This window comes from Myxocyprinus asiaticus, chromosome 43 (genome assembly GCF_019703515.2).
Source record: "Myxocyprinus asiaticus isolate MX2 ecotype Aquarium Trade chromosome 43, UBuf_Myxa_2, whole genome shotgun sequence".
Taxonomy (NCBI): domain Eukaryota; kingdom Metazoa; phylum Chordata; class Actinopteri; order Cypriniformes; family Catostomidae; genus Myxocyprinus; species Myxocyprinus asiaticus.
Window position 1 is genome coordinate 4,298,777 of NC_059386.1, and position 10,906 is coordinate 4,309,682.

General features: G+C 36.5%; 1 protein-coding gene across 3 annotated transcripts in view; it reads left to right on the forward strand.

Annotated features, from left to right (window-relative positions):
* Positions 1-5,635, forward strand: part of LOC127433275 (peptidyl-glycine alpha-amidating monooxygenase B-like) — a 339,472-nt gene extending 333,837 nt beyond the window's left edge. For all 3 annotated transcript variants that reach the window (XM_051685008.1, XM_051685009.1, XM_051685010.1), the window contains one exon: positions 4,847-5,635. In XM_051685008.1, coding sequence (XP_051540968.1) covers positions 4,847-5,025 — 179 coding nt within the window. In that variant the 3' untranslated portion in view covers positions 5,026-5,635. The remainder of the gene's footprint in view (positions 1-4,846) is intronic.
* The last annotated feature ends 5,271 nt before the right edge of the window (positions 5,636-10,906 follow it).

A 10,906-nucleotide genomic window follows, 5' to 3' on the forward strand; every position in this document is an offset into this window, starting at 1 on the left:
AGGCCTGCACTCCTGAGTCTTCTCTTTACTGTTGTACATGAAACTGGTGTTGAGCGGGTAGAATTCAATGAAGCTGTCAGCTGAGGACATGTGAGGTGTCTGTTTCTCCAACTAGAGACTCTGATGTACTTATCCTCTTATTTAGTTGTACATCTGTCCTTCCACATCTCATTCTGTCCTTGTCAGAGCCAGTTGTCCTTTGTCTTTGAAGACTGTAGTGTTCACCTTTGTATGAAATCTTCAGTTTTTTGGCAATTTCAAGCATTGTATAGCCTTGATTCCTCATGACAAAGATTGACTGACGTGTTTCTAGAGAAAGCCGTTTCTTGCCATTTTTGTCCTAATATTGACTTTAAGACATGCCACTCTATTGCATACTGTGGCAAATCAAAAACAAAGACAAAGACAATGTTAAGCTTCATTTAATGAACCAAATAGCTTTCAACTGTGTTTGATATAATGGAAAGGGATTTTCAGGTAAAAATAATTAGCAATTTAGCATGATTACTCAATAAGGTGTTGAAGTGATGGCTGCTGCAGATGGGGCCTGTCTAGATTTGATCAAAATGACTTTTCAAATAGTGATGGTGCTGTTTTTTTACATCAGTAATGTCCGGACTATACTTTGTGATCAGTTGAATGCCACTTTGGTGAATTAAAGTACCAATTTCCTTCCAAAATAGCAAAATATGTACATTATTCCAAACTTTTGGCCGCCAGTGTATATTGTGTGAAAGTTTGGAAAGAGAGGTGTAAGGGCAAAACAGTAGAAAAACAAGGTTAAATATTTAATTTAGTGCTATCATAAAGGGGGAGAGCAATATGACTGTCAGTTCCTTTTTTTTTTTTTTTTTTTTTTTTTTACAAAATGCAACAATGTTTTTCTGCATAATTTCCATTTCCCCTTGCATTGTTTTTCCATCATTCACAAGTTGTGCCTAATGGGAAATAAAATAAAAATTCAGGTATTAGGGTTATTTTAATAAAGGCCTATGTTAAGTAATGTATAATTATTTTAATACATTTATAATATCAAGCAGAAAAATACCTGCACGCGTAAAAGGAAAATGGCTCTGTTTAGTAACATTTAGCGTTTAACATGTGATTCAGTTTTTTAAGAAACTTTCAGTTTCACATTTTATTGGTGGTCTCTTTGATCCTTAGTATTATTCTATATATTAGAGGAATATTCCAGGTTCAATACAAGTTAAGCTCATTCGACAGCATTTGTGACAATGTTGATTACCACAAAAGTTAGTTTTGACTCCTCCCTCCTTTTAAAAAAAAAAAAAGCAAAAATTTAGATTACAGTGAGGCATTTACAATGGAAGTAAATGGGGCCAATTTTTGAAGGGTTGAAATGTGAAGCTTATAATTTTATAAAAGCACTGTTATACTCCTGTATTAGAGCTGTAAAGTTGTTTAAATTGTCATTTACAGTGATTTTAGAGTTTGTTGACATGACATCGTTGACCATTGCAACAAAGTTTTCAAATTAGCACTAACTTTACACAGAAAAGATAAGTGATTTTATCACATAAAATCATGTTAATATGCACATTGTTTGACATATAGCTATACTTTTTTCAAAAGGGACTATTTTAACATTCAAAAATTGGCACTCAGATTTTTGCTTTTTTTAAAGAAAAGGGGCAAGTCAAAAATTGTGGTAATCAATATTATGCCTCAAATGCTGTTGATTCAGCTTAACTTGTATTAAACCCATAATATTCCTTTTAAAGGACTTATTACAACACCATAATTCAAGGAGAAATACTATATTTTTTACGTTAAGCCTTTTCCTTCATAGAAGTCCACAAGAAAAACACTCGGCTTAAGTGGCTTAAAAGTTTCTCTTAGGAGAAGAAGAAGAAAAAAAAAAACTTCAGTTTGTATTTAGATGTATTTCCCATTCATTTATAGAGAGTATTCTTATTCCAACCAAGACCCTTGTTAGTAGGTTAAGTATTTTTTTATAATGGTTTTCTATGTACAAAACTTGATGTAATCCTTTGTGCTCTTGGTTTAGATTATGGATCTTAAGTAAAAAAAAAAATATTACCTTTCTCCTTGAATTGAGTTGCCACAGTTTTGGTAGTAAATAGTGCATTAGACAAAGAAAGTGTGATACAATTTGTTTTCCAACTGGTCATTGCATTTAGCACATTAAGCCCTGTTAAGCGTTTTAGAATGTCCTTTGAACTTCATAAACTGGAGTATAATAAAATGGAGCGTTATGTAATGCGACTATTCATCAATAATCAGAATGTGCATGCCAAACATAAAAATACCATAAGTAACAATCATTAGTGTTTTATCGGCATGTGTGCAGTACGGCAACAATAAAATGCAATTTGACTCATCCACATTTTTTGTCCAACATGCTTTTTCACTGCCCGCTGCATTACAGTTTGGAAAGAGGTTCACAGATCTCCCGGCCAAGCACAAGAGGAGCACGAAAACTGCACTGTTTTGGTTAAAAAAAAAAAAAAAGAAAAAAGTCTGAGCGGAACTTGACTTTTAGTCAGTGATAAAGTCAACAAGTTTATTGAAAGGATTAGTTCACCCAAAAATGAAAATTCTCACCCTCATGCCTCATTCATTCTTCTGCTGAACAGATTTTTAGAAGAATATTACTGCTCTGTAGCTCCTCACAATGCAAGTGAATGGGTAACAACATTTAAGCTCATATGCAGAGTCATTAGCAGATAACAGTCATATACAGATGTATTTGGTCCTTGTGACCTCACAAGTTCCACAAAGTCCAGACGAGCCATTTTTGCAGCTTGGTTTAAATAAATGCTCTTTTTCTGTTGAGGAAGTTTTCAGTTCTGAAACTTACAGTATGTTTTTATAGTACAGTGACCTCTTTGTCAAAAGATCAAGGGAAATTTGACTCATGTCATGACCCTTAAAACTCTATTAATTGGCAACAGAAGGTGCTAAGTGCTAATTGGCAACAGAAAGCACGCTACTGTGGGTACTTTAAAGACCGTATCTGGCGACAGAATTATGAATCAATTCTTTATGAGCTGCCATTTTTTAATTGTAGGTAATGGTCACTAAATGACATTCACAGCAGATGAGTGACAGCAATAAGGAGAGGGCTGGGGCAGTTCAGTCCGAGTGATAATGAAATTCATCATGACATTAAAAAAAGACCGTAGAAGACTGTTTAGAGCTAAGCACTGGAGTTGGTGCTGTCAAAGGATGCTGACAATCCCCTGATTTCAAAGGGGACTGTGCCTGCTGCCCTTGAGACATTTTTTTGCAGCCCACGTTATGTTGACATCAAAAATATGTTTATCAAATATGATATGTGAGGTGCCCATTTTCAAGAGTATTTACTGTAATTTTATGTATTCCTGAATCACAGAACAGTGCGAAAAAAACTGCCAAGAAGGTAACAAATTAAAGAATATTTGCGTATAGCTGATGTCGCAAGAGCAGCGGTCAGTATGTGAGCAGCCGCGCACTTATGCGCTCTCATTCCACGTGCGCATTTGAGAGTCACTTAACAGTGCAAATTCCATTTGAATAGCTCACCATATGCACGATCATCACGATCACAGTAACAACAGACAAATAATAGTTTATCCTGCAATAATGGCATTGAGACATCTTCATGCAATTGATTATTCATGAAATGCATTATTTCACAGCAAAATGCTAAAGAGTGAAAAAAACAATGTCGTCACTGGAGCAGTTTTGAAGTACAGGAAATATTTCTAGTTTTTTGAACATATCTCAGGTTTGTGCGATGCTGAACACTGTCTATTGGTTGACAGAGTCTTTGACAGTTCCTTGGGAAAATTAACCATGGCTTTATTATAGTAACCAGTTTAACCATGGTATTTCTAGTTAAACCATAGTAACCACAAAATTAACCATGGTTACTACAGTCATGGTTACTACAATATTACTATAGTAAAACCATGGTTATTAAATGAATGCAGTATTACTGTAGTAAAACAATTGGTAATAGTATCAAAACCAATTTCAGCCAAAAATTACTACAGTCATGGTTACTACAAAATTACTACAGTAAATCTATGGTTTCTGCCAAAAGACCATAGTTATTAAGATCATGGTAACTACAATATTACTGTAGTAAAACCATGGTTCATTTTTGCAAGAACTGATCATGTTGGTTTTCTATATTGCAATGAATTTAGTAGAAAGTGTCTCTTTGAAAAATTAAAACTAAACCAATAGAAAATTAAACTGTTACACACATTTATTTTATACTTAAAGAATTTAATAGTGAGTTCATACTATAAAATGTATAAATATATCATATAAGAATTACTAAAATTAATAGTGCGTCCCTCAAGGCTTTAGGGGTCCTGCCTTGTGGCTCCTGAGCTTTCCAAGGTTGAGTGGCCATGATGTACGCAAGGGTTTGCAAAAGTGCTGCTCTGCCACTGCGATCAAATGTTGAGAGCGTTTCAACTTTTGCTGAAATGCTCTCTTATGTAACCATCTGGTCAATGAGAATTTGAGTGGTGGGTCCAGTTGTGCTTTCGGAAACACAATTCGCTGTATTCCCACTTGATTTAAAAAATACACTGCTCTTTCTACCCTGTTTAAAACAGATCTTTTGCTATCAGTCAGATGATCCAGAGCTTTCTCTAGTAAATGCCCTTACATTATGCCTGCTATAGCGCCCCTTGTGGCAACCCTGAGAATGCAATACGTATTTGCATTCTGACAATTCAGAAAGCATTAGTGCATGAAATTAAGCTTACATAGCTTGAAGTGTGTTCATTCACATTCTTGCATAGAGTATGCTACTAATAGTTTTTTTTTTTTTTTGGCTAAGTCTCTTTGTCTTTCATACACTTAGGTAAAGCTGCAGGAACTTTGAACCTGGGCAATTTCTTTGCCACCCACAAAGGCTACACACGCCATGGCTTTGATAGGCTCAGCACTGAAGGAAGTGACCTGGAGAAGGATAACGAGGATGGTACCGACTCGGAAAACGAGGAGTACTCAGCTCTGCCTCCCTCCATGTCTTCATCCTAATGAGCATCCTGTTGTAAATGCTGACCAGTCTCTCTGCTCACACTGTCAGGATATACTTTAATCATGTATGTAATTGTTTGTATCAACTGCCGATAAATTATCATTTGTGTGACAATGTTCTCCCCAGGACCAATGACTGCCACTTTAATTTATGATTTTAAGGCACCATGTAGAGACACAAAGCACTAGTCATTTTGAGGATAAAGACATGATTATTTTTAACAGGAGGTTAAATATAGATTATGTATTTAATGTTAATAATGAACAGCTAGTCGATTTCTGAGAATTTATAAACCTGTTAGCATTTAATTTAATATATAATTGTTCCAGGCATTTGGTTCATAACTATTTTTCTGTAAGACTGTGCCTTTTTGACTATGTATTTCGCCTTCTGCAGCACCTATATATTACTACAAATGTGCCACAATTAAGAGCTGCTACTGTCACTTGTGATTTCTGTTTTGCTGCATTTGACAAAAAAAAAATAAAAAATAAATACATTTTCGAAGCTAATGTGAAACATTTCTGATATTTGTTGTGACGTACTGAGGTTTTATTGCAAGAAAACTATTTTCAATGTTGTGTGTAATAAAGTGTCTGCAAAGCTTTACCTCTTGACCAGTCATTTTTAAAGAGACTTAAACTTTTTTTGGTAAATTGCCATTGGCTGTTGTCAAGTGAGAACCTCAATTTAAAACCTATTATATAGTAATCTCAATGTAAAAAAATAACTTAACAAGTAGGTGTATACTCAACCAGTAAATATTTAGTTATTTAACCCTGGTGCTTTGGCAGCCTCTAGTCTTCCATTAAAACGTGTAGACTTTGAAATGATGCACTGTTGTTGGTGATAAGCAGGGCTGCATTAATGCATGGACTTTCCTGGGCTTAAGCTCGGGGCCCCTGGCTGCAGGTGGGCCCCAAGCTCCCCCGGCATTCATCAACCGACGTGGTCAGAATAACAAGGTTTCGCCATTCAGGGTCTCAAGGACATAAGCACCACCAGTTCAAAAAATTAACTTTTCTTTTGCACATAACTTTTGAACCGTCTGGTCTAGAAACTAAATAATTGTTCCCTCCGATTACTCTCCTTGTGCAGATTTGAATGAACTCCACCCATAACAGTGGCCGCCATATTGAGTTAAATACATTTTTGGCTTAAAAATTGTCAAATTGTCCCAAAATTCTCAGATGATCTTCAGACTGAGCTGCACAAAAGTTATTAAAAAGGTTTTGATTTACACAACAGTTAACGAATTATGCTGTAATGAAGTTAAAGAGGTCAGCATACATCAGGATGAGAGGCTTTATCTCAGCAATACTTTATCCTGTCAATTGAAACTTGGTCTACTTCATTAGAACACTGCAAACATTAAGTATTTGTCTTCCAGTAAAAATATCTAAACATTCTTAAAACACTTATATACTTGACAAGACAAATGGCATTAGATTTTAAGTCTTGTTTTGAGATAAATCTAATCCAATTTAGTGAGATTTATGTTTAAAACAAGGAAAAACTGTTTGCCAATGGGGTAAGAAAAATAAACTTAATTCAAAGGGAAAACAAGTTTATTCTGCTTACCCCATTGGCAGATATTTCTTGTTTTAAGTCTAAAGTTAACTAAATTTGGACAGTTTTATCTTAAAACTTGACTTAATATCTTATTTTGCTTGACAAGTTAATAAGTCACATTTTAAGAATGTTTAGATAATTTTAAAGGAAAAGACAAAAATCATTTTTTGCAGTGCATGATCTGGGGGTGCATGCAAAGTTTGGTGACAGTGCCATCTATGGGTAAAAAAAAAAAAAAAAAGGCTATTTTTGCCTGTAACTTTTGAACAGTTTGTCCTAAAATCATCAGGATTATGATTCCTTAGGTCAAGAGGACTTCAGTGATACCAACTTTTACAATATTGGCCATATCAGCTTTCCAGCATTTTGAATAAAAAAAAAATTTTTTTTTTTAAAAAGTTATGTATCATTTGAATGCTCTGTCGGATTCAAAAGAACATTATGCATCTTTGACATCATGTCCTGAGGGTACCTGCTCAGTTTGGAGACAGCACTGCAGTGTTCATGCATGAATCTACTGAACAGCAGTATCTCAGCAAAAAGTTGTGTTCACTCTGATTGGTATGTCTCTTTAGCACCTGCACAGTGCCTCTGTGCCATGGTAATCTTAAGGATGCCGGTTTGATCCCAGCTTGAGGCAACCTGTTAACCGTTGAGAATTTGCAATGTACATTATAACCACTGCATGCTTTTGGTGAAGTGTGGGATGCACACTGCCGTTTGAAGAAATGTGCAGTTTTAATTTAAGACTAAAAGTCCAGTTTGCATGCCAGGGCACTAATCTTATGTTTTTCCCATCAAGACTCAATAAGATTATTTCCCCTGCCTACCTTAAACTCATTCCAGTGAAGTTAAAGGATCCTTCAGCCATGTCATCGGAGTGGCTTAGTGTGCAAAGCACTGTTCCACTACACCAAAGAATCTTTTAAATACTGCTCAGAGTGCTTTTTAAAATTATACTTGTATGTTAAAGTAACAAGAGGATTCAAATGTCAATACAAGCAATTTTCACTTTGCTTCACTGTGTAATTGCGATTTTCTTCTTAGCAACTGAACTTTCTAAGAAATGAAAAGTTTAGGGTGCTACATGGCTATTGTAGCACCCTAAACTCTCAGTGATTATCACTGTTACCTCTCAGCAAGGAGGAACATGGGTCAAGCCCAGACTCCAGCACGCCCCATGATTTTACATAGTTGAAATCCAAGCTATGCCACTCAGTCGACATCTTTGAAGGATACTAATGAGTCATGCACATTTTTGTGTTAATCCATCCATTTTCTTTAGCCAGTGGCTAAAGAAAATGGATACACTAAAATCTGCATCACTCTTTGGTATCCTTTAGACATGTCAATGAGTAGCATAGCTTGTCAAGTGATGACCAACTAGATCAAAGAATTTCTGTTTGAATCATGCCTAGAGCAGCTTTGAAAATGGTGCTTCTGTTGACCTTTGTGTCCTCATGTTGTGCTTCAACATACATGCAATTTATACTTAACGTCACTGTTTAGTTTTTTCTCAGAAATTATATTGTGAGCTGACTTAAGTTTAGGGAGGCATTGTGGCTCGGTGGGTGGCACTGTTGCTCTCAGCAAGGACACCAGTTCAAGTCCCAGCTCACCCACTCCCAGGCTCCAGCACTCCTCTTGACCCTACATAGGACAAGTGGCTATAGAAAATGTATGAATGGACATTGAAGTCTGCAAGACTCGTTGGTATCCTTCAGATATGTCAACTGATAGGCATAGTGTGTAAAACTATGGGCCACTGGATCTGTGTTTGAATGATGCCTAGAGTAGTTTTGAAAATGGTGTCTCTGTTGAACTAAGAGTCCTCATGTTTTGCTTATTACAACATACAATGTAGACCTTGCTGCATTGTGTAATTAATATTAGAGTCTACATTTCTTGTGCTTCATCTGTTTGGGAGAATGTTGCTGCCCCATGAGCTGCTTGAACTATAGTTGTGAAATTTGATGCACTGATTAGAGGTTGCCCCATGACCCATGTAGGAGTCTCTCAGACAAATGCTCTAGCGCCACCATCAGCAATATCTAATTTTCTTTTTCTTGCAACTTTTGAACCCTCTCATCAAGGTCATGGCATAAAGTTCTGAAATGCTTACATTTTGCTGCTTGGAATAAATGGACGGTTAGGTTGTATCTTCGCAACACTTTGACATATTGACACGAAACTTGTAGTGATGTCCAGTTTGAAAACTGATAGTTCTTTTGAACTGGTTCTTTTCAGTGAACGAGTTGTACCAGTTTATCAAATCAGACTAAATCTTTTGAAACAGTTTGCGTCTCGAGTCAACACTGATCCACAAGTTACTCTTAACACGTCTCTCAGACGTGCCTGACACTCCGACTCGAAATGAGCCGATAACCAAGAATAATATGACCCTAGAACTGGTGATATCTGCTTTTCACAACCCTTCTTTCAATGAACCGCTCCAAGTTCACAAATCAGACTGAACGCTTCAGTCGCAACAGTTCTCACGTCACCAGTACAATGAGTCGCTCGCAGCAGTTCTCGAGTGAACAGTACACTGAACTGAGAATCGCCTCTTTTGGATGTGTCTGACTTACTGAGAACTGATGAGCTGCTGATATTGTGCATGCATGCGATCAAGGGGAGGCAAAATGTTTGTTTCTGATGTAGTTTACTGAACAACAGAAAGTATAACAAATAAAACAAACAGGAAATATGTTTATGACTTGACTGTATTACCGTTTAATCAATGTATGATGATGATCCGGTCGCAAAAGTTCTGAAGTCACTAGTATATTGATCAGGAGAAAGCAGCTCAAGTAAACGGTACACTCAATCACAGAAGTTTGAGTTAACTGAACACATCGCCTCTTTCAGTTTGAAATAATGATATTTGAAGTTATGAGCTTGATCATGGTATCTGTAAAAGTTGATTAAGACTAGTTTATTCACTTTATATGCTTTAGACATGTAGAACATCTGCTTTTGTATATCAGCGTCAGTATTGGGTGCTTTAGGTGCAAAACTTTAATGTAGGAAACCTATCCAAGATGTAAGATCACTGAATGAAACACTGACAATAAACACTGATTATTATAACTTAATTTAAATGAATTAATCAGCAATATGCACTAACATATGGCTTTATTAAATATGTTTGAGCGTGAATTCCACAATGCTGGGGTATTATCATTATGTACAGTGATGTCATTACGTGATGACAAAAAACGAAACAAAAAAAACAAAAACAGGAGCAACAGGGTCAAGCGGAGTATGATGATCAAAAAAGGTAAAAGTTACAATGAACTGTATTGTAATAAGCAATTCTACACTGCTTTTCTTGAAATCATAATCAGTAATGTCAAATCATACTTCCTTACATGCAGTTGGAGTGCTTGGCACCATAATTGCAGCTTGCAGCTATATTTATTATTATTATTGAACTATATCTAGAGCACTCTAACTTCCTCTACTCCACACCTAACTTTATGGCACTCTAACACCCCTAGCAGTGTGGAATAGCATTCAGGAGAAGGCTTGTCATATCCATGGCAAGTCTTTAAATTTGGCATATGTATCTACATGATCAGGATCATAAAGAAATTAAATTGAATAATTCACAGGACCTAAAAACATTTCAATTTTGGCAGGGCCTTTCCATGTTGCTGACAATTTAGCCATAAACCCATCGTCAGCTTTAGATAAAGGATGAGCTCGGACCCAAACTATATCTCCTACTTGGAAATACATTTGTTTCCTCCTCATAGTAGTGTTTATGTTGGTCTGAGCTCTTTCTACATTCTCCTTCACCAGATGAATTAGGCTTTGCTGTCGATCTATGACTGGGTAAGTTGGACTACTAGGATCAGGTGGTTTGTGAATTGCTCTCTCCAGAGGTCCCTTTAGTTTCCATCCTATAACAATTTCTGAAGGCATGTATCCTCTACTTTCATGCCAAGTGGTGCTGATTGCAAATCTGAATTCAGCCAACCATTTATCCCATTGTCAGTGGTGGTTCTCCACATACACTATATTTCCAAAAGTATTCGCTCATCTGCCTTTAGACGCATATGAACTTAAGTGACATCCCATTCTTAATCCATACGGTTTAATATGACGTCGGCCCACCCTTTGCAGCTATAACAGCTTCAACTCTTCTGGGAAGGCTTTCCACAAGGTTTAGGAGTGTGTTTATGGGAATTTTTGACCATTCTTCCAGAAGCGCATTTGTGAGGTCAGACACTGATGTTGGACAAGAAGGCCTGGCTCGCAGTCTTCGCTCTAATTCATCCCAAAGGTGCTCTATCGGGTTGAGGT